This window comes from Hemitrygon akajei, chromosome 13 (genome assembly GCF_048418815.1).
Source record: "Hemitrygon akajei chromosome 13, sHemAka1.3, whole genome shotgun sequence".
In the NCBI taxonomy this organism is placed as follows: Eukaryota; Metazoa; Chordata; class Chondrichthyes; order Myliobatiformes; family Dasyatidae; genus Hemitrygon; species Hemitrygon akajei.
Window position 1 is genome coordinate 85,887,395 of NC_133136.1, and position 24,556 is coordinate 85,911,950.

At 43.4% G+C, this 24,556-nt stretch overlaps 1 protein-coding gene across 1 annotated transcript in view; it reads left to right on the plus strand.

Annotated features, from left to right (window-relative positions):
* The first annotated feature begins 322 nt into the window (after positions 1–322).
* The window catches only part of wdr1 (WD repeat domain 1), a 70,086-nt gene continuing 45,852 nt past the window's right edge, over positions 323–24,556 (plus strand). Inside the window, exons 1-5 of the mRNA XM_073065002.1 lie at positions 323–597; positions 3,386–3,507; positions 3,595–3,685; positions 7,201–7,348; positions 19,876–20,056. Coding sequence (XP_072921103.1) covers positions 582–597; positions 3,386–3,507; positions 3,595–3,685; positions 7,201–7,348; positions 19,876–20,056 — 558 coding nt within the window. The 5' untranslated portion in view covers positions 323–581. The remainder of the gene's footprint in view (positions 598–3,385; positions 3,508–3,594; positions 3,686–7,200; positions 7,349–19,875; positions 20,057–24,556) is intronic.

The following is a 24,556-nucleotide window of genomic DNA, read 5'->3' on the forward strand; positions in this document are numbered from 1 at the left end:
TCCAAAAATCCCTACCAGTTTATAATCACGCACCTCAGGGTTTCCTTCTCAGTATAATCATGTTCAGATGAAAACACCTTCTCAGAATTTACTACACTCAGTCGAGTCTCCAGCGTTTAACGTCACTTGTAGGGAGGCTTGGAGAAGGCCTCCCACACGACGGGCACGGATGCCGTGCCAAACCTCCTCCTTCCAGCGCACACCTTGAGCCTCAGGCGGACGGTCGGCCGGTGAGCGCGAGCAGCACGTACACCTGACCTGGGTGCGTGCTGACGTCACCACTCGGACGATGGAGGAGGCGGAGGTTGGTGGTGAGGCTACGGCGCCTCACAGCCAAGGCGAATCGAGCAGCTTTGACTATATATGGTCAAAGCGGCGAGGGAGCCGCCGAGCGCTTGTTTCCGGGTTTGGCGTGCGCTCGCTCCCCACTCTGCAAACTTGCGGGGAGGGAAAGCCGGCCAGCGACGTGGAGTGGAGTGGAGTGGAGTGGAGTGGTCGTTGCAGAGTAAAGGAGCGCGTTAGCGGCGGTTTGCGCTACTCTTCCCTTCCGCTGTGTTCCGGGCCGGCGAGATCGTGTGACGATGCCTTACGAGCTGAGTGAGTGTTTCCCGGGAGGGGGAGAGCAGGAGCACCGACTGAGGGAGGGAGCAAGCAAATGGGCTCCGCTGCCCGTGACTCCAGAGCGAACAGCGTACCTAGACCCCGTTAACTCTGAGCAGAGTGTGGGGAACGCTGCCCAGACCCGGCCGTGCCAGTCCAAGGCCTGGCACTCGAGATGTGCAAAAAAAAAGGCCTCGCCCTTCCCTTTCGTGATTTGGTTCCCTTTCTTCTTCCTTTACCCCTCCCATTAAGCTGGTTCAAACTTGACAGTTACATTCTTGTCGTTGCGTTGCCATGCCGTCAGTTCCGCAGTAATAGTATTAAAAGGTGTATTTTATCTAAAGGAGATTGGCCGGCATATTTGGAGATCGATGTTCTGGAATTAGGGAGTTAACAAGTGTCCTTTCCATCATCTGTGTTCTATTTTGTCAACTCCAGAAGGACATGACTTATGAAAATAGTTGCACGTTTCAATGATTCATTCAATTAATTTGAGAGCTTTAAAACGCTCCAAACATTTTTTTTAAACTTCGACACTGTAGAAGTGTAGGAGTGATTTTGTTACTGTTTATGCTCATAATGTTACTTATTATGCCATTTTCTGCTCTGCTTTGCTTTTTTGGCATATTTATTATAAATGCATTGGATTTCATTTTCAAGTATATTATGATTACATGACACGATCTCAGCAATTAACTCTCTAATAATCCAAGATCAGTTCCTGCAGATTAAAAGAGAACTCGAACCACAAGTTGTTTTAAACTGCTGAGTTATCTTTCCGTTCACTGGGGGAGTTACTTTGTATCCCAATGTAGGGTCCTTCTCTGGATTACTCTTGACAGCATTCTGCATATATCTGTTAGTAGACTATGTTAACTACCTTTTATAATTACCACACCAAATATAAAATATATGAAATTAAAGGGGAATTACCATTTAAGGGGCTAATTTTGCAACGAATTTTCATAAATGATGGTATTCTTTTGTAAAAATGAGCACTTCCCTGTTTGCAGGAAATTACTACATAGCTTAGCTCTAGCTAAACAGAGACACAACGGAAATGCCCCAGCTTCAAAATGCTATTTATTTTCTCATTATCCATAGATCAATAAGTAAAACGTGGCTTCTATAAAATAGGGTCTGACTAAACATATTTTAACTCTAGTTATTCTCCAGTTAATGACTTCATAGGGTAACTGCTGCAAATATAGGGGATATTAAACAGCTGTCTTAACTAGCGGTGTAGTCACTGTGCAGGCTTAGTACATTATTGGAATGACAACTGTGGGAAGGCAGAAATATAACATGATACCTTGCCTTTTGAAGTTGTCGACTAATTCTTTTCATTAAAACTGCAATAATGCTGAGTTGGTTACTAAGCTTGCTTTGTGTATATTGACGAGTTCAAAGGTTTGTTTGCAATGACATTGTTTGAATGAAATGCATGTTCATCCATAATAAGCCTTCCTTGTCAAGGATTTATGTATTCTGTGATTCACTTAAATCTTTTGTGTGTGGGGGGTTGTGCTGCAGAATCTGCATTTATTTAATCACTGAAACTTTGACATCACAGTAAGCTTAATAGCCAGTGGTCTGCTTTTGAATTGTGTAACAAATGAAAACTTGGGAACTTAAGCATTGCAGATTCTTACAATTCACACTGAAGAAAACAAGCAGCTATATTTAGTTGTTAAAGGAAGGTAATTTGAGAGAATTTTTGAATAGTGCCTGAGATAAAAAGTGGGAAGATGATGCTTAAGTTAATACAGTATACTTGTTATTGTACAAGTGGTTGCATAGGCGCTGTGCTTTTCTAAAATTGACCCTGAGCTCCCAGAGCTTTATGCTGAGACCAAAGGTTTAAAAAATAAGTTAAGGGAAATGACCTTAAGATCTAAGCCTTTGTAATTCTAGACTTCTAATTCAGATAAATAATATATGAAGGAGCCCATTTGTATAGCAGCAAGTATTGGTGTACGAGTTATTTTTAGTGAGCCAAAAGCACTTTGTAGTATTGGCTACTTGCATTTATTTAGAGATACAGCATAGAACAGGCCCTTCTGACCTAAAGAGCTGCATCTCCCAGCAACCCATCTACCGGTATTTAACCTCAGCCTAATCACAGAACAATTTACAATGAGCAATTGACCAACTAACCGGGATGTCTTTGGAATATGGAAGGAACTTGGAGTACCTGGAGGAGACCCATGCGTTCAGAGGGAGGATGTGCAAACTCCTTACAGGCAGTGCTGGATTTGAACTTCAAGCTGTAATGCTCCATGTTGTAATAGCATCGTGTTAACCGTTCCACTACCATGGTGTCCAAATGAGGAATGTTGCCATCAGACAAATGCTTCCACACAATGAATTTTTAACAAAAGTGTCTTATTTTTCTCACTGTTTTGGAAGAAATTTGCCCGTGGCTGCCCTTATTTGTGTGAAGTTGTTCCTAGAGTATTTGATATTTTGAACAAGATGAATTTGAATATCAAATAGCTGAAAGAAATATGAAACATTACAGTATTTCAGAAAAGTGAGTACCGGTAATTGCATTGGGCAGAGCATTCATATATCTTGGTAGCTGTAAAATCATTCAAAGTGGTTTTCACTCTGGCTTTGTAAACACTTCATTTGATGAAGTCTTTCATGTCAAAGTAAGAATACTGTGGTTTGCAAACATGTTTGCTCACTTTATAGTTAATTTTCAGGAAACATTAATTATCTTGTAAAATGCTGGTTTGAAAACTATATTCTCCCTTTTAATCTCTTCCTTGATTTTTAACAGGTAAAGTGTTTGCATGCCTCCCTCAAGTGGAAAGAGGTGTTTCAAAAGTTCTTGGAAGTGATCCTAAAGGAATCAACTTTCTTTACACCAATAACAAAAGTGTCATCATAAGGAACATCGAGGTAACAATACTTTATTTCACACATTTTGATTTGTATACATATTTAAGAGGGATTGGAATATTTGTTAAAGACCATTTCTGTTTTCAGAATCCAGGAATTGCGGATATATTTACTGAACATGCTCGTCAAGTTCAAGTTGCCCAGTATTCACCCAGTGGATATTACATTGCTTCAGGAGGTATGTCAATTAGACTTCAGTCTCCTGTGATTACCTTGCCCAACATGATTATTTTAATTTTTGTATTTCTGGTGTTTGCTGTTTTAAATGTTGACTAGTTATTATAATAAAATGTGCTTTAAAGAAAAAAATCACTTTGTACCATTCTGTTCACTGATGAGCATTAAATTGACCAGTTTGGAATATTTTTATGCCCTAGTGAAGGCCTCTATGTAGCAACACTGGAACTAGTTGGGGAGGTGGGAGAGTTAAAGCAACCAGCTATTTATAAACTTATTTATAAACACATGAAATTGCTGTTAATTGAGATATATTACTGAAATATTCTTGCTCAAGCTTACATCTTAAATGAAAGTAGGTGACCCTTTCAATAAATGGGGCCATACAGGATATGTGAGTAACATTAATGGGGCAATACAAACTATTTCTTTCCCATTAGCTAAGTGACTTGTGGTGTGCACACATCTAAAGCCATCCATGCTGAAATGTAGGCACTAAAATCCAGAGTGCATAGTTGTATACAGGCAGTCCCTGAGTTATGAACAACTCGTCCTTATGAACCGAGGAAGGAGAACGCCGTCCACCATTTTAAGTCTGATCGCGATGCCATCCGCCATTTTAAGTCGTTGCCGTTGACACTGTTGAGTGTGTAACTTTGTATTTGGCTTAAATTTTTCTTAGCAAGGTTCACCCTGACACCCACCCGTTCCAGTCGGCTGGTGGCGCAGTGAGATCAGTGCCGGGCTGGAGAACAGAGTTTCCCGAATTTGATCCAGTGACAGACCGCTCCCATGCCAGGTTGATGTTGACCCAGTGACTCCCGTACCATCTGTGCCGGATTGATGTCGAGCGCGCAACTTGACATCGTAAAAAAAAAACACTGCCACCTCCAGTTTAAATTCCCACGCGGAATATTGAGGAGGATCAAATACCCAAACCCAGCACAGCCCCCACTTGTCCCATTTAACCTGTATCAGTATGGTGGAGTTTAGGACCTGGGGAATTCAGTGTGGTCATCCTTAGGACCCAGCGGACCTCGGGAGCCAGCGGAGCTCAGGACCTGCCGCCCACAGTGTTTCTGTTCTGCTGATGGAAAATGATCGTGATTGAAAATAAAGTGGAAATAATAAAGCATTTGGAAAGAGGTGAAACACCATTGGTCATTAGAAAAGCGTTGGGCTACTGTCAGTCAACGAACGGGACAATTTTAAAGGATAAAGTGAGAATAATGGAGCACATGAAAGGCCCTGCCGTGATGAAAGCTACAGCTATTACTAAGCAACGCAATGGTTTAATTATTGGAATACACGTGTTTCTTAAGTGTTTTATATACATAGAAAGGTAAAATATATACTAAGACAAACATTTGACTAACTGACACTAAGTAATACCGGATGTACTTGTTCCGACTTGCGTACAAATCTGACTTAAAGACGGACTCAGGAACCAAACTCGTTCGTAACCCGGGGACTGCCTGTACAGTACTTTATAGCTGATTAGTGATGTACCTAGTACTTTAATGTAATCTGGATTGTTGTTCACAGACAGCAGAACAGTTTGAGTGTCTAATTATAATTGTATCATTGTCGATAGTGAATAATTTGTTTCCATGTGTCATGTAGGACAAATGTTGCACATTTCATTGAACCTTGAATTCAGACCATAGCTGGTAGAGAAGTTGTACTAAGCTGTTTCCTTTGCAAAGATTTTGGCAGCAGCATCTTGGAAAAGACTGAAAATTAAGTACTAATTTGGTACACCAACTATGTCTTCTGCATTAAAATATAAATTGCTTCCTTTGCTCCAAATTGGTTACTACTGCTTTCTAATTACTATTTACATGTTTTTGAAAGACTTGGGTTTCTTTTGATGAAGAAACCTTCTCTGTGCTTATCTTTATTTTTAGCGTTTTAACCCACTGTATCCATCCTGGTTTTCTTTTATTCTTTTTAGTTTTACTGTTTTTTTCCAGGATGATTTGGTTCCCTTTGTGAAAATGCCCTTGACTTGTCTGAAGTATCTCTTTAAAAGTTGCTCTTTTACAATTTGTACAATGAAATTTGACTCCACTTTGACTAGATTACTTCTCATCCCATTAAGTTCTACTTTACTAAATCGGATTCTCCAGTTAAGTTGGATTTCAGATGTTTTCTTTGCTTCTTTACATTGTTAATCTAAACTTTTGTATGATTTGTAGTTCCCCACTTGGCTCGACTAATTCCCCTAAAGCACATTCACCCCTGTCTTCTTTATTAGGTTGATACCATATTGCAGAGGTGTAAAATTCTGGAACTGCACCCTTTCACACCATTCTGTAACTTCATTCAAATTTCTCATTTGGCTCTCCTATTTGATGGTCTACTTAACTTCCTGTACTTGTCACATGTACGAAATGCTGGAGGAGCTCAACAAGTCCTGATGAAGGCTCTCAGTCCAAAACATCGACTCTTTATTCCTTTCTATAGATGCTGCCTGATGTGCTGAATTCCTCCAACATTTTGGGTGTTACTTTGGATTTCCAGCATCTGTAGAATCTCTTGTGTTCCTGTATTTGTATCCTGCTTTCTCCAAGCAAAATATCTTCTTTTACAATAAACTCTTACTAAGTAAACTAGCTTCACTGAATGCACACTTAAATACTAGCTTGTAGAAATGGAACTGAAGGGTCTTGAAATTAAGTTTCCTAAGTGGATTGGTAAACACAAGAAAGCATTGTATCATATTAAGTTTTCATAAACAAAGCTATGCTTGATAGATCTATATATTATATGGTGATGCTTTTAATTTGCTAAGTGACTTCTGAATAAATGAGAATGGCTAACTTCATCTCTAATTATCCTATGATTGAAAATGAATTTGAAATGTTGATCATGGGGCAATTTTGCGGAAGAAAGGCCTGGCGATCTACTTCCATATCTTGCCTATGGTCCATGACATCACGAAGAGTCGGGCACACAAAATGCTGGGGGAACTCAGCACAGCAAGTCTTTCAACAACCCCTCCTCCCCTGCCGAAGATTTTGGCGTATGTTACAACATCTGTGGCCATGACAGTCTGTTTCTCCATTCTGTGTGGGGAAACATCTTAATGCAATATGGAATTTTACTTATCTAATTTACTATTTTCTCTGAACATGGTCTGAATTAAATTTAAAATTGATACACATTTTACTGTTCAGTTCCGTCAACTATCATGCTACATATTATAATTATCATTCTAGTGCTCTTTTACATGCTGCTAAAAAAAAAACAAGGTTCTACCATCTATCATTTGGAGCTTAGCTGTTGAATGCCTGGAATCAAGATAATGACACTTTTCAATACAATCATTGCTGATCAAGAAATAATATTCAAAGTGTGATAGCTAGAATCCTGACATTATCATGGTCTGATACAAGTTAAATGTTTTAGTATAGGTTTTGTGACTGAGTATGTTCTGGTTGAAAAATATTGAATAAGGGTCAATCCAGTATTCATTTCTCTGCCTAAATTAAGGATTTTTTTGAATTGTGACAGATATTTCTGGAAAAATTAAAATTTGGGATACTACCCAGAAGGAACATTTGGTCAAATATGAATACCAACCATTCTGCGGCACAGTCAAAGATATATGTTGGTCTTCAGATAATCAAAGGGTTGGAGTTGCTGGAGAAGGCAAGGAAAAGTAAGTTTTCAATGGAGAGGATAAGACTGCCTTGTTCTCCCATTTATAAAGAGAAGAAATATCAGAATTGTTGACTACAATTTTCTTTTGCATTGAATATAAAGAAGTACGTGTGTTATTTGTGTATGATTGCCTATAGTAGTCAAACAGCATTACAGAACAGAAACAAGCCTTTTGGCCCACCTAGTCCATGCCAAACTATTCTGCCTAGTCCCGTTAACAGTACTAGACCATAGCCCTCCATACCCATCCCATTCATGTACTTATCCAACTTGTCTTGGATGTTGTGATCGAACATTCATCCACCACTTCTGACAACTCATTCCACACTCGCACCACCCTCAAGTGAAGGTGTCACTCAAATTCACCTTAAATATTTCACCCTTAACCTATGATCTTTAGTTCTAGTCTCTCGCATCTTCAGTGGGAAAAGCCTACCTATATTTATCCTATCTATATGGCACAGAATTTTGTATGGAGTCTCCTCTCATTCTCCTATGCTCCAGAGAGAAAAATTCTAACATGTTTAACCTTGGGTTGTCAAGTCCGTGTAAAATTTTTTTTAAATTATAGGAATTTGAATTATGCAAATTGAAAATGGGATTTTATGCATGTTTTGATTATTAAGAGATGAAGTCTATCACTGACTAACATGAGGTTTTTGTGGTAAGAATTTGCTATGTTCAATTTCCAAAGAGGGTACAAAGCTTAGAAAAGCACCCAGATATGTTCCCATGTATAACTTGTGCTTGATTTATACAGTAGCTTAAAGGGAGCAAAATACTCTGGAAGCTGTCCAAATGTAGACAGAATGTTAGATATATATTCAGCAGGCCAGACAACCACTCTGGAGTCAAATTACCAAGGTTCTGGAATCTGGATTCTAGAGGTTATAGGTTAAGGGTGAAAGGTGCAAAATTTAAGGGAAACCTGAGGGGTGACCTTCACCCAGAGCATGGTGTGAGTCTGCAACAAGCTGTTAGTGGAAGAGGTTTGGTTACAACATTGGAGAGAAGTTTGGATATGTACATGGATGAGAGGACTATGGAGGGCTGTGTTTTAGTGCTCTATAACTCGTTATAATAGCAGTTCATATTGTAACTTCAATTTAATCTTCCTCATGGAATTAGAGCTATTTCCTATAAGTGCCAACATGGAATTGAATTTTGTATTTTACCTCCTGCAAATCTGTCCAATCAAACATTCTCATCAGAATTATTAAATTCAATACCTTGTTACCCTACAAAAGAATCATTCTTTAAATTTGCTATGTGTGACCTTATTACACAAAGTCCAGTTTTCTGAAAAGAGCTGGATAAAAGTGCATTCCTGAGTTGCTGTGGCGTAGGATCTAGTGCCATCTACCTAGCTGATGTAGAAGTATGTAAAGAATACTTGTTATTAAGATTACCTTCCATTGGGTAGACCTACTTGCTGTTAGATAGAAAAAATATATAATTGTTATATACAAAACATATAATTTTTATATAATATATAGAAACATTGAAAACCTACGGCACAATACAGGCCCTTGGGCCCACAAAGTTGTGCCGAACACATCCCTACCTTAGAAATTACTAGGCTTACCTATAGCCCTCTATTTTACTAAGCTCCATGTACCTATCCAGGGACCCTATCGTATCCGCCTCTACCACCATTGCCGGCAGCCCATTCCACACACTCACCACTCTCTGAGTAAAAAGCTTACCCTTGACATCTCCTCTGTACCTACTCCCCAGCACCTCAAACCTGTGGCCACTTGTGGCAACCATTTCAGCCCTGGGGGGGGGGGGGGACCTGACAATCAACACGATCAGTGCCTCTCATCATCTTGTACACCTCTATCAGGTCACCTCTCATCCTCCTTCGCTCCAAGGAGAAAAGGCCGAGCTCACTCAACCTATTCTCGTAAGGCATGCTCCCCAATCTAGGCAACACTTGTAAATCTCCTCTGCACCCTTTCTATGGTTTCCACATCCTTCCTGTAGTGAGGCGACCAGAACTGAGCACAGTTCTGGTAGTGGGGTCTGACCAGTGTCCTATATAGCTGCAACATTACCTCCCAGCTTCTAAATTCAATTCCACGATTGACGAAGGCCAGTACACCATATGCCTTCTTAACCACAGAGTTGACCTGTGCGGCAGCTTTGAGCATCCTATGGAATTGGACTCCAAGATCCCTCTGATCCTCCACACAGCCAAGGGGTCTTACCATTGATACTATATTCTACCATCATACTTGACCTACAAAATGGACCATTTCACAACTTACCTGTATTGAACTCTATTTGCCACTTCTCAGCCCAGTTTTGCATGCTATCAATGTCCCGCTGTAACCTCTGACAGCCTTCCACACTATCCACAACACCCCCAACCTTTGTGTCATGAGCAACTTACTAACCCATCCCTCCACTTCCTCATCCAGGTCATTTATAAAAATCACGAAGAGTAAGGGTCCCAGAACAGATCCCTGAGGCACTCCACTGGTGACCAACCTCCATGCAGAACATGGCCCGTCTATAACTGCTCTTTGCCTTCTGTGGGCAAGCCAGTTCTGGATCCACAAAGCAATGTCCCCTTGGATCCCATGCCTCCTTACTTTCTCAATAAGCCTTGCATGGGATACCTTATCAAATGCCTTGCTGAAATCCATATACACTGTATCTACTGCTCTTCCTTCATCAATATGTTTAGTCACATCCTCAAAAAATTCAATCAGGCTCGTAAGGCACGACCTGCCCCTTACAAAGCCATGCTGACTACTCCTAATCATACTATACCTCTCCAAATATTCATAATTCCTGCCTCTCAGGATCTTCTCCATCAACTTATCAACCACTGAGGTAAGACTCACTGGTCTATAATTTCCTGCGCTATCTCTACTCCCTTTCTTGAATAAAGGAATAACATCCGCAACCCTCCAATGCTTGGGAACCTCTCCTGTCCCCATTCATGATGCAAAGATCATCGCCGTAGGCTCAGCAATATTCTCCCTCGTCTCCCACAGTAGCCTGGGGTACATTTCGTCCGATCCCGGCGACTTACTCAACTTAATGCTTTCCAAAAGCTCCAGCACATCCTCTTTTGTAATATCTACATGCTCAAGCTTTTCAGTCTGCTGCAAGTCATCACTGTAATCACTAAGATCCTTTTCCATAGTGAATACTGAAGTAAAGTATTCATTAAGTACCTCTGCTGTTTCCTCCAGTTCCATACACGCTTTCCCACTGTCACATTTGATAGGTCCTATTCTTTCATTTCTTATCCTCTTACTCTTCACATACCTGTAGAATGCCTTGGGGTTTTCCTTAATTCTGCCCACCAAGGCCTTCTCATGGCCCCTTCTGGCTCTCCTAATTTCATTCTTAAGTTCCTTCCTAATAGCCTTATAATCTTCTAGATCTCTAGAATTACCTAGCTCTCTGAACCTTTTGTAAGCTTTTCTTTGCTTCTTGACTAGATTTATTTCAGCTTTTGTACACCACGGTTCCTGTACCGTATCATAACTTCCCTGTCTCATTGGAACGTACCTATACAGAGCTCTACACAAATAGCCCTTGAATATTTGCCACATCCGTACTTTTCCCTGAGAACATCTGTTTCCAATTTAAGCCTCCAATTTCCTGCCTGATAGCCTCATAATTCCCCTTACTCCAATTAAACACTTATCTGTCTGTTCCTACCTCTCTCCAATTCTATTGTAAATGAGATAGAATTATGATCACTATCTCCAAAATACTCCCCCACTGAGAGATCTGACACCTGACCAGGTTCATTTTCCCAACACCAGATCAAGTACAGCCTCTCCTCTTGTAGGCTTATCTACATACTGTGTCAAGAAACCTTCCTGAACACACCTAACAAATTCAACCCCATCTAAACCCCTCGCTCTAGGGAGATGCCAATCAATATTTGGTAAATTAAAATCTCCCAACACGACAACTTTATTACACCTTTCCAGGATCTGTTTCCCTATCTGCTCCTTGATATCCCTGTTACTATTGGGCGTCCTATAAAAAACACCCAGTAAAGTTATTGACCCCTTCCTGTTCCTAACCTCCACCCACACAGACTCCATAGACAATCCCTCCATGGCGTCCACCTTTTCTGCATCTGTGACACTGTCTCGGATCAACAGTGCCACGCACCCACCTCTTTTGCCTCCCTCCCTGTCCTTTGTGAAACAATTAAAACCCGGCACTTGAAATAACCAATCCTGTCCCTGAGCCATCCAAGTCTCTCTAATGGCCACAACATCATATCTCCAAGTAGTGATCCACGCTCTAAGCTCATCCGCTTTGTTCACAACACTCCTTCCATTAAAATAGACACTCCTCAAACCTTTGGTCTGAGCACGTCCCTTCTCTATCACCTGCCTATCCTCTCTCTCGCACTGTCTACAAGCTTTCTCTATTTGTGAGCTAACCACCTCTTCCCCAGTCTCTTCAGTTCAGTTCCCACCCCCCAACAAATCTAGTTTAAATTCTCCCCAGTAGCCTTAGCAAACCTCCCTGCCAGGATATTGGTCCCCCGGGATTCAAGTGCAACTGGTCCTTTTTGTACAGGTCACACCTGCCCCAAAAGAGGTCCCAATGATCCAGAAATCTGAATCCCTGCCCCCGTTCCAATCCCTCAGCCACACATTTATCCTGCACCTCATCCTATTCCTATACTCACTGTTGCATGGCACAGGCAGTAATCCTGAGATTACTACCTTTGCGGTCCTGTTTCTCAACTTCCTACCTATGTCATTGGTACCAAATGTACCATGACCTCTGGCTGTTCTCCCTCCCACCACAGGATATCTTGGATGCGATCCGAAACATCCCGGACCCTGGCATCAGGGAGGCAAACTACCATCTGAGTTTCTTTCCTGCGTCCACAGAATTGCCTGTCTGACCCCCTAACTATAGAGTTCCCTATCACTACTTCCTTCCTCTTCCCTTCCCTACCCTTTTGAGCCACAGGGCCAGACTCTGTGCCAGAGGCACATACACTGCCACTTCCTCCAGGTAGGCTGTCCCACCCCAACAGTACTCAAACAGGAGTACTTATGGTTAAGGGGTACAGCCACAAGGGTACTCTCTAGTACCTGACTCTTCCCCTTCCCCCCCCACTCCTGACTGTGACCCACTTGTCTGTCTCCCATGGCCTGGTGTGACCACCTGCCTGTAACTCCTCTCTATCACCTCCTCGCTCTCCCTGACTAGGCAAAGGATATCGAGCTGCATCTCCAGTCCCCTAACTCAGTCCCTCAGGAGCTGCAACTTGACACTCCTGGTGCAGATGTGGCCGTCTGGGAGGCTGGGAGACTCCAGGACCTCCCACATCCGACACCGAGCACAGAAAACTGGCCTCACACACATACTTCCTATCTCACCTCACCTCGTTACCGCCTAAACCCGTTGAGCCTAAGCCCTGTCACTCTGCTGCCTCTTACTCCGCTGCCCGCATCAAGTCAGAATGATTGTTTCATAAAATTAATGTATAACAAGGATATAGTGAAACATTTTGGAAGTTGCTTAGATTTTAGAAATGCAAAATACTCAAACTTATTTCTTGATCAGTGAAAGCTGGCATGAATATGTTAAAGTAACAATTTTGAGGACTGGCAAATACTGAAAAGCATACTGTATTTGCTAAGGAGCTGCAAGATGGCTTGTGAGGAGTCTTGGCGTCAAGGTGAAGAGATCTGGAATAAGAGAATGGAAAAATTGGTTAGATTAACAGGAATTGAGCAATAGTGAAAGGTCTAGAGGGAAATATGTGGTGGTATTCAATAGTGGTCAAGTAAGACTGTTTTACTGATTAACAAACTATACTTTGTAAAGCTACAGTGCAGAATAGGCCCTTCTGGCGCTTTGAACCAATCTGGCATAACCTAATCACGGGACACTTTACAATGACCAATTAACCTACTAACCAGTGTGTCTTTGAACTGTGTGAGCAAACTGAAGCTCACAGAAGAAACCCACGCATCCCATGGGGAGGATATACAAATTGTTTAGAGGTTGCTGGAATTGAACTTTGAACTCTCTGACAGCCTGAGCTGTAATAGCATCATGCTTACTGCTGTGCTATCATGGCTTGCATGTATATGGCATCATTTCCAGATTTTCTAGGGGCAAAGTTTGGCATGTGCAAATTTGGCATAAGAATTGAAATACTCACTGAGCCATGCAATGATGGATATTTTGCTGAGAAATGTGAATTTGCTGCATTTTGTGAGAAAGATTGAGATAGGATTGGAGATGGAGGATTGTCTGGTATGAAGCACTAAGAAAGAAGTAAAAAAAAATTGGAAGGGTAACTTAGACATTTTCCAAAATGACACTGTGGGGGGGGGGGGGGGGAGGGACTTGGATGAAAATAGAATGAAATGAGGTTTTAATTAAAATACATCAGCTTGCATGGGGATGTGATGGCAGTTTAAATCATGAAAGTTGTATAGATTGTAAATGGAAAGAAACTTCTCAGAGGCTTCAAGAAGTAGCAGTCATAGAATGATGACAAAAAACTGGAAATAGATTTTGCACACAGTTGGAGTATACGGTTATTAATGGAGCAATAGTGAAGGCTGTCTCGGTTGTTAAATTCAGAGAGCCAGATCAGAAACTGAAGGGAAAGTGATTTATTGGCTTCAGTGGGATCAGCTGAACTGCTTTTGCATGAACTGGCAGGAACTTAATGGTTATAGTTATTCAGCCATTTGATTGATATGAAATTGGCCACTGAAGTGCCTTCATATTTAAGATACGTTTGATTGTCAGAATGATGAACAATTGATTCTTTTAGAGATTCCTAATGACCTTCTGACAAATCGATTTTTAAATCTGTGACTCTTGGGGAAAATTAAAGTGAAAAGTTTGTGAAACACTTATCTTGTTTGTGTTCAACATGAAGTTAATGCAGAAATTGAAGATTACATTATCTAGGAACATGTTCATGCTATCTGCCTAAATGCTGCAGAGTGTAAGTTTTAGTGTGAAAGCATTTCTTTGACTTAATTGGTCCTAGGGACATGGTTGTCCTATATCTATTAAAGTATAAAGTGTTTTTGAATTTCTTAAATTTTGTTGCATCTTTGTCATACGGCATGATTGTCGTGTCATTGCAATAAGGCTAAAGTGGGAAGAATGTGATCATTTTCAATGACAAAATATTTAAGTTTTTTTTGGAGATGGGAAATAAACAATGAATAAAAGGAACTGCGTCACGCTGAAGACTGAATATTAACAGCATTTGGGGGGAATCTATAGGGATGGATATGAAAGATGCAATGGAAAGTATTTCAGAATATGAGTGGGAGACTGCTAGAGGTTATCTCTTGGAAGGATTAATTCAGGAATCCAGAGTCAAGTCAGAATTGATGTAAAATTCTTACTAACAACAGTTGTAGAGCTGAAGACCTTTTGTTTAAAATCAAACAGTATTTCAGTAGGAAGCAACTTAATGATAATATTGTGGCGACCCACTTTCTGCGTAGGCGAACAGGCTCACAAATAGCCAGCGCGCGGGGAGAGATTTTGGTAATGCACCTCTGACATCATTTCCGCCCGGAGAGGGCGGGCGCTAGGGATTAAATGCCAGCTCCGCGAAGTTTGAATAAACTAGTCTCGAAACGACTTACCGACTGCGTGTCGTCTCTAGTTCTGTATGTAGTACATCGTTACATTAGTGACCCCGAAGGTCCAAACAGGATTTGGACCAAAAATGACCGACTCTTCATCTTTTCACGCAGTTTTGCTAAAACTGCTGACTTTATGGATGCTGCGACCATGAGTGTGGTTTAGCCAAGCAGAAGCCCAGTTCCAGATACGGCAGATATCCTCTGATTCCACGCGTTACTACCACGTGATGAGCGCCCTTGACCAGGAGACGGCCGCCCAGGTTGCGGATTTCATACAGTAGCCCCCAGAAGAAGGCAAATATGAAGCATTCAAAGCGCTGCTCATTGGGACCTTTGGCTTCTCGAGGTGTGAGCGGGGTGCCCGCCTGCTTCACCTGGACGGTTTGGGAGGCAGACTGCCGTCAGCATTGATGAACGAGATGCTGGCCCTGGCTGACGGACACAAGCCCTGCCTCATGATTGAGCAGGCGTTCCTAGAGCAGCTGCCCGAGGACATACATCTGCTGCTGGCCGACGCAGAGTTCAGCGACCCCCGGAAGGTGGCGGCCCGGGCAGACGTGCTGTGGAAAGCCAAGAGGGAGAGCGTGGCGTCCGTCGGTCAGATTACCAGGCCACGCGCCCAGCAGCAGACCAGGCCAGGTCCGGCAGGGGGGTGCACACAACACAGAGGCAGGAGTGATGAGGACAGTGAACAGTGGTGTTTCTACCACCAGCGGTGGGGCACAGGAGTCCGCCGTTGTCGCCCGCCCTGCAAGGGCCAGGGCCAGCAGCCACTAATGACTATGGTGGCTGGCCACCAGGACAGCCTCTTGTACGTCTGGAACAAACAGTCAAGATACCACTACTTGGTCAAGCGGAGATCAGGGTCTTGCCCCCGACAGGGCAGGACCCACGCTGAGGGCCACAAATGGCAGCAGGATAGGGACCTACAGCACCCGCACAGTGCAGCTGCAGTTCAGCACCAGCCGGTACACGTGGGACTTCACACTGGCCGCCGTGGCCCAACCACTCCTGGGGGCGGACTTCTTGCGAGCTCACAGCCTGCTGGTCGACTTGCAAGGGAAAAGACTGGTACATGCCGAGACTTTCCAGACGTTCTCCCTGGGTGAAGCCAAGTTGCCAGCCCCACTCCTGGACTCCATCACGCTGTCGGACAACGAATTCACCAGAATCTTGGCGGACTTTCCATCGATTCTGGCACCGCAGTTCATGGCAGCCATGCCCAGACACGGGGTACAGCACCACATCCCGACCCAGGGACCACCCTTCCACGCCCGCGCACGAAAGCTCCCCCCGGAAAAGCTCCGCCTGGTGAAGGAGGAGTTCAAAAGGATGGAGGAATTGGGGATCGCACAGAGGTCCGACAGCCCATGGGCCTCCCCCCTGCACATGGTGCCCAAAGCAGCCGGGGGGTTGGAGACCATGCGGCGACTACTGCAGACTGAACGAGGCTACAACTCCAGACCGCTACTCCGTGCCACACATACAGGACTTTGCAGCAAACCTGCACGGGGCAAGAATATTTTCCAAAGTAGACCTCGACCGGGGATACCATCAAATCTCGGTGCACCCTGAAGACATCTCAAAAACAGCACTCATCAACCCATTAGGCCTGTTCGAGTTCCTCCGAATGCCATTCGGCCTGAAGAATGCCGCACAGACATTCCAGCGGCTAATGGATGCGGTGGGACGCGACCTGGACTTTGCGTTCATCTATTTGGACGACATCCTTATATCCAGCTGTAGTCGTCAGGAGCATCTGTCCCACCTCCGCCAGCTCTACTCCCGCCTGAGTGATTTCAGCCTCACGATCAACCTGGCCAAATGCCAGTTCGGTCTCGATACCATGGACTTCCTGGGCCACAGGATTACCAAAGACGGGGCAACACCTCTGCCCGCCAAGATAGACGCGATCCGCCACTTTGCCCGGCCCAACACAGTCAAAGGCCTGCAGGAGTTCATTGGTATGGTGAACTTCTACCACCGTTTCCTCCCCTCAGCAGCCCATATCATGCGCCCTTTGTACACCCTGATGTCGGGTAAAGGCAAGGACATTACTTGGGACGAGGAGGCCGCGGCCGCTTTCGTTAAAGCCAAGGAAGCCTTGGCAGATGCCACGATGCTGGTGCACCCCAGAACGGACGTTCCGACCGCGCTGGCAACCCCTGGCGTTCTTCAGCAAGCACCTACGACCACCCAAACTCAAGTACAGTGCTTTCGACCGGGAGCTGTTGGTACTGTATCTGGCAATCCGGCATTTCAGGTACTTAGAAGGCAGGCCATTCACCGCGTTCACGGACCACAAACCATTGACCTTCACGTTCACGAAGGTGTCCGATCCCTGGTCGGCTTGCCAGTAGCGACATCTGTCCTACATATCCGAGTACACGATGGACATCCAGCATGTCTCAGGAGAGGACAATGTCGTGGCGGATGCACTCTCCAGACCAGCTGTCCAGGCCCTGTCCCTGGGGGTGGACTATGCAGCACTGGCGGAGACACAGCAGGCAGACGACGAGATGCCCAGCTACAGGACCGCAGTCTCGGGTTTGCAGCTGCAGGACTTTCTCGTAGGCCCAGGTGAGAGGACCCTCCTGTGCGACGTGGCTACCAGCCAACCTCGCCCCATTGTCCCGGCAGCCTGGAGGCGGTGAGTTTTCGACTCCATACACGGTTTGGTGCACCCATCTATCAGGACAACCGTCTGGCTGGTCTCCAGCAAGTTTGCGTGGCACGGACTTCGCAAGCAGGTCAGTGAATGGGCCAGAACGTGCGCACAGTGCCAAACAGCCAAGGTGCAGCGGCACACTAAAGCCCCGCCACAGCAGTTCGAACCCACCCACCGGAGGTTCAACCACATTCGTGGATATCGTGGGCCCCCTACCAGTGTCCTGAGGAGCACGGTACCTCCTAACTATGGTAGACCAGTTCATGAGGTGGCCAGAGGCGGTCCCACTCACCGACACATCTGCCGATTCCTGCGTCCGAGCACTGATTGCAACCTGGGTAGCATGCTTCGAGGTACCGGCCCACATTACCTCCGACAAAGGTGCCCAGTTCACCTCCAGCCTGTGGTCGGCTGTGCCCAGCTGCGTTCTGCCTACCACCCACAGTCAAACGGACTAGTGGAACGCTTCCACCGTCACTTGAAGTCTGCTCTCATGGCCCGCCTGAGAGGACCTAACTGGGTGGACGAGCTTCCTTGGGTCCTGCTTGGAATTTGCACAGCGCCCAAAGAGGATCTGCACACCTCATCAGCCGAGTTGGTGTACGGCGCACCCCTGGCCGTCCCAGGAGAGTTCATACCAGCCCCAAGGGGACAAGAGGAAGAACCCGCAGCAGTCCTGGACAGACTACGCGAAAGGCTCGGCAACCTGGCCCCTGTGCCGACTTCACAGCACAGACAGACCCCGACCCATGTACCCAAAGACCTGCAGGACTGTGTAAGTTTGTATTTGTACGAAGGGGCGGACACCGGGCACCACTACAGCGGCCGTACGAGGGGCCGTTCAAGGTGATCAACAACAACAGGTCCACGTACGTTCTGGACATTCGGGGGAAAGAGGAGGTTTTCACGGTGGACCGACTCAAACCAGCCCATGTGGACTTGGCGCAGCCGGTCGAGGTTCAGGCACCGCTGCGCAGACACAGACCTCCCAAACAGTGGCTGATCCAGACTGTGGACATTTGGGGGGTGTATCGCTGGTTCTGGGGGGGGGTGGTGGGGGTTATGTGGCAACCCACTTGCTGTGCAGGTGAACCGGCTCACAAATAGACAGCGCGCGGGGAGAAACTTTGGTAATGCACCTCTGACGTCATTTCCGCCCGGAGAGGGCGGGCGCTAGGGATTAAATGCCAGCGCCATGAAGTTTGAATAAACTAGTCTCGAAACGACTTACCGACTGCGTGTCGTCTTTAGCTCTGTATGTAGTACATTGCTACAATATCATTATAGCCATATCATGGAAAAGGTAAATATTCTATCTGAATGTGCAAAGCATAGTGGTAAATGTGTCTGATTTACCATTCCCTCCTCAGGCTATGATGTAATGTAACCAAACCTAGAAATTACGTAATCTAAAGTGCTTGACATTTGGAGAAAGATGGAGAAAATGGAAGAGATTGATTTCCCCTTTTTTTGCTTGTAAAGGGAAGGATCTTATCCCAAAAATAAAGGCATATAATTGGTTTATGTGGTGCTAATGAATGAAAATAAGCAGAAATCCCTTGGTGACAGGAAGAAATTATAATTTGGAGCAAAGGGGCCCAAAGAGTATTTGGCAAAAATGGGACAGTAATGATTTAATAAGAATTAAGAGCTTAAAGGAGCTAATATTAGTACAGGAGAAGTATTGGGACTAAAGCCCTGAATTTTGAAATTTGGCTATTGTAATGGCTATATTGCATTTTAATTTGCTTGAATTTGTTAATGGCCTTTATCATTTGCAAGACAGTAAAGAAAGAAAACTGGGAACTGTAGGCTGTAGAGAATAGGATCTGAAGCTTGGTTGAGGCACTTCAAGATGTGAAAGCTTGTTTGAGTAAACTGCTGGGAGAAATTTTAAGGTAAAGCCAGAGTTTTTAGTGAAAGCTGTTCATTTTGGAAAGGTTCTTGTCAATCCAAGGCTTGATAATCATAGTAGCTTGACATCATGGTGCTCTAGATGGAAATGCCAACAGTAAACCATTAAAAGCTGACACTACATAAATAATGCTGCTAAGGAATAGTTTGTATGTAATGAGGGATATGAGACTTTATAATATCTTTTCTGATTGTTAGGAAAGATAGGACTGCTAGTCTAGGGCAGTCTTGTGGAGAGTCATGTGTGTAGTGTTTATATGGAATAAGTGATGCAATTATTTGTCTCATTCAAATTGATCATTATGTATATTACAGGAATGCTGTAGTCTTACAATGGGATACAGGAACTTCATCTGGGAACGTGACAGGACATAGCAAAGTCATAAACAGCATCTCTCTTAAACCAAGTCGCCCATTCCGTGCTGTGACTGGTAGTGATGATTATTGCTGTGTGTTCTATGAAGCATATCCTGTGAAGTTCAAGTTTACAATCAATGTAAGTAACCTGTACAAGATATCTCATTTGTAAGATGTGTTGCCAATAGGTCAATAACAAGGAGATCATAATTTGTTGCAATTCATTTGGTCTTTGCCAGCAAAGAAACCTATCCAACTTGATTACAGTTTAATTCTTTGTTGGTAAGGTAATATTTTATAGCAGTAAGTACAGACCAGATCAGTTTAATCCTGTCAGTTACTTAAAACTGGTCCCTGGTTATTGAACTCTGCTAACAGAGATGCTCTATCAGCATTTTATATAAGCCTATTAATTGTACCCTTGCTCTTCAGTCTGTCTTTGTAGCTAGAATTTACTGCTAAGCAGTACTCATTTGAATTTTCTCTGTGTTCAATGATGCTATCAAATTCAACCGATAATATGGTGTCCAAATTTCAGTACTCTTGGCTGAGGCCTGACTAGCATTTTGTGTCACTTGTACCATAACTGTATTTTTGACCTTGCCCAAGAATGTGTTCAATAGGCATTGCATTTCTAGTGCCAGTGATCATCTTGGTTGTAGGACCCTGCACTTGATTAAGAACTCTACCCTTTCCTGAGATGAACTGTAGACTTTGTTCGTGGGAGAAGTGGGGCTGCAGGCTTGGAAAGATGGGATCAGAGCCATTTGGGCAGGGCAGAGAGAAGAATCAAACTAATTTAGGCTAAGGGTTATGGAAATGACCCTGAATTACAGTAATTACCATGAAGTAATTCAGCATTGAAACACCCTGGCTCAGCAATGCTAACCATTATGCCCATCTACACAAATCTCACTAGACTTCATTTATTCTAGTTTATTCACTGCTCATTCAAGTACCTGTCAAGATACCTTTTAAATTTTGTTACAGTTCCTGTCACCGTCGCCTTCTCTGGCAACTCCTTCCAGATGCCAGTTAATCTTTGTCTAAAACATCTACTTCGTGTATGACTTCAAACAACCTCTTCATCTTGAACCTATGCCCTCTTGTTCTATTCACCCCAATCATGGTAAATGGACATTAATTTCCCCATGTATGCCTCTCACAATTTTATACTTCTATCATGTCACATCTTGGTCTCCTTCGCTCCACAGGAAACAGACTTTGGTTAAGATCAGGACTCTTGACTGCGTCATTCAAAAACATTAAATTTTCTTAATAAAAGCCACTACGTGGTGCTCTGGCAGTCAACATTTGACCATTCTCCTGCTGAAAGATGAACTTCCTACCCATTTTAAGCTTTCTGACAGAGGCTAGCAGGTATTTCTGCAAGATCTCACTGTATTTAGCATAAATTCTCGACACATTTCTAGTCCCTGCTGCCAAATGGCTTCCTCATAGCAAGATGCTACCTCCACTGTACTTTACAGTAGGGATAGTGTGCGCAGTATTAGATTTATGCCACAAGTACCATTTGGTGTTGAGGCCATAAAGTTCCATTTTAGTCTCATCTGACCACAAGACCTTCCACAACTTTACAGTATCTTTTAAGTAACATTTTGCAAAGTCTTTGCTTCCTTGCCACTCTTCCAAAAGTACCTTTTTTGTCCAAGACCTTGGAGATTATAGTACCATGACTTCTGCAGCTCACTCAGAATGACTGTTGGTGTCACAGTAGCCTGTCTTACAAGTGCCATTCCTCTCCAAAGTTTAGAGGGGTGGCCTAACCTAGGCATTGTGATTTCATAGTTTTTCCACTTTTTCACAGTGGGCTGCACTAATCTCTGAGATATGTTCCGTGCCTTTGAGATGGTTTTGTAGACTTTTCCAGATTTGTGCTTCTCTCTTATCATTTCACTCAATTGTCTTGAATACTCTTTTGTCTTCATTTGGATTTGGTCTGTTGAAAATTGACCATGCTATTGGACCTTGCAGAGAGAGAAAGAATGCTTATTCTTAGGAAATTATTGAAAACTAGCGATCTTCTAATTTTCTGCATCAACAAATTGGGTGACTCGGTAAGGTGGTATGTACGAGGGGTGATTGATAAGTTCGTAGCCTGGTGTAGAAGGGGTCAATTTTAGAAAACCTAGCACATTTATTTTTCAACATAATCCCCTCCTACATGTACACACTTAGACCAGCAGTCATGAAGCATACGGATCCCTTCTTTGTAGAAATGGTCCACAGCAGGGGTGATTAAGTTCGTGGCCTAAGGTGAAGGAGATGAGTTATTAACTTCAAGCTTTCTGCATTATCACTCGAAGAGTTGAACTGCACGTGCATGTAACAAGAACATTTTGGACCTCCAGGTAGTCCACAGCAGGGATGATTGATAAGTTTGTGGCCTAAGGTAGAAGGAGAAGAGTTATACAGCTCTCGTTACATGCACTTCAACTCTGAGTGAAACTACAGAAAGCTTGAAGTTAATAACTCATCTCCTACCTTAGGCCACGATGGGAATAGGCAGTTTGAATGGTTTGGCACAGACTAGATGGGTTGAAGGGCCTGTTTCTGTGCTGTACTTTCTATGAGTCTATGATTCAATTTATTTCAGTCCACAATGGATCAAATATAACGTGAGTTTCAGGTTTCCTCACAATCAAGAAGGTATTTTGGTTGCAGCTGCCACAGAACGTGAATGTCATAACTTTGGAACAATTCAACAAGTTTCATTAGTGAATTAAAATAAGAAAAAGTGCTTTAATCAGCAGATTTGCTTGAGTTTTGTTAATGTACATGATTCATTATCAATTGAGCCTGGTATAAACGTGAAGAGATGTGCAAATATTTTAGCAGTATGCTCCTTTTTAGAAGTGGTATAATATTCTGCAAAGTTCCAAACTATTCTTGCTCCTTCAACTTTTGAATGATGTTAAATTGTTGCTGCCCAAAGACCAAAAGAGGTCCTTTTTAAGATGTGAAAGAAATGTTTCTTCTTTTGCTTTGTAGCTAGTCCCCTACTTCATGGAGCATTCAACCTCAGATTATGAAATTAGCAGAGTGGTTGGTTTAGTTGTATAATGGCCAATAAAGTAGCAATACCTGCATCCTACATCTCAAACATGGTCAGTGAAGTGAGGCTCAAGCCATAATTCATGGTCGATACCTTCTATCAGTTCTCAGTAAGTAACCACGATTGACATTTGGCATACTATTAACACAGATGTGGGTAATCCTGTTGTTACAAATGACTATACCAATGGAGCATTTATTTACAAAAGCTGCCCTCTGATCTTGACATCAGAAATCAGACATAGACTTGGGAAAACTTGGCATTCTTTGCTAGCCTCGGTGGATGATTAACCAGTTACAACAACAGATATGTTTTCTTACTGCATTAAGTAGAAAATGTACTCATATAACTTTTATGTAGCTGGTCTTCATATCTGTACATGATCAAAACATTGTCCAGCAACAGGCTGCAGTCTGTGTCACAGTTTTGAACACTTTCTCATATTAATGTTAGACAACAACTATCATTTTTCCTTTATGTATCCGGCTTGTTATTTCGTCAAATAATTTCAACATATTTGCCAGGCAAGATAATCCCTTAAGGAAACAATGCTGACTGAGGTCAGGCTAACAGGCCTATAATTTCCTTTCTTCTTTCTCTTTCCTTTCTCAAAGTTGAGTGACCTTTGCTGTTTTCCAGTCCTTTGGAACCATGCCAGGGTCTAGAGATTCTTGACAGATCATTACTAATGCGTCCACAATCTCTTCTGCCACCTCTTTCAGAACTCTGGAGTGTACACCATCTGGTCCAGGTTGACTTGTCTACCTTCAGACCTTTTAGTTTCCCAGGAACCTTCACTGTAGTAATGGCACCCAGTCACTGTGACTCTCCCCAGTAGATCGTCCCCTTCAAGGGTATTCAAAGCAGAATGCTTATTATTAAATGGCACAGCCCCAGAGGTACTCTGTGTTGGCTGCCCATTTCCTATCCGTCTCCTGACAGTTACCTGTCACCTGCAACTTGGGTGATTAATAGGAGCTACAGAGAGGTAGTCACCCCTGTTTTCCATATGAGCCAAAGGTCATCGAGCTGCAGCTTTAGTTCCTTAACATGGTCTCTAAGGAGCTACAGCTCAGTGCACTTGGTGCAGTTGTGGTTATCCGGGAGCCTGGCGGTCTCTCAGTTCCCATATCTCACAACAAAAAAAACACAACAAAACCCTTGAAATCATTCTCCCTGCACTAATTGCCAAAGAAGAAGAAACTTGCCTTGCCCATGCCTGTTGAACTAAAGCCTCTTCACTGCCCTCTCCACTTGTTCCTGCCTTATTTTTATTTTCCCTTGCTAATGAAATGTGATAATGTTCAATTGCGGGGTGATGTACTTTTGGTCAATTATAGAACTGCCCATTCAATCAACTGGTTCACACTGATCGATCTATCATGCGTTGAAGACTTTGAATATTTTGAATTAAACTTGAATGGTTTTCCCAAATGTTGAGAGTTTAAACAAAATTCCATATGGTTTCAGCACCATTCAAAGCCTCAGAGTTCCATTGCAAGAAACCCCAGCAGGGATGATCAGTAATAGAAGAGTGAAAAGATTAAGGCTAAAATTGTGCCA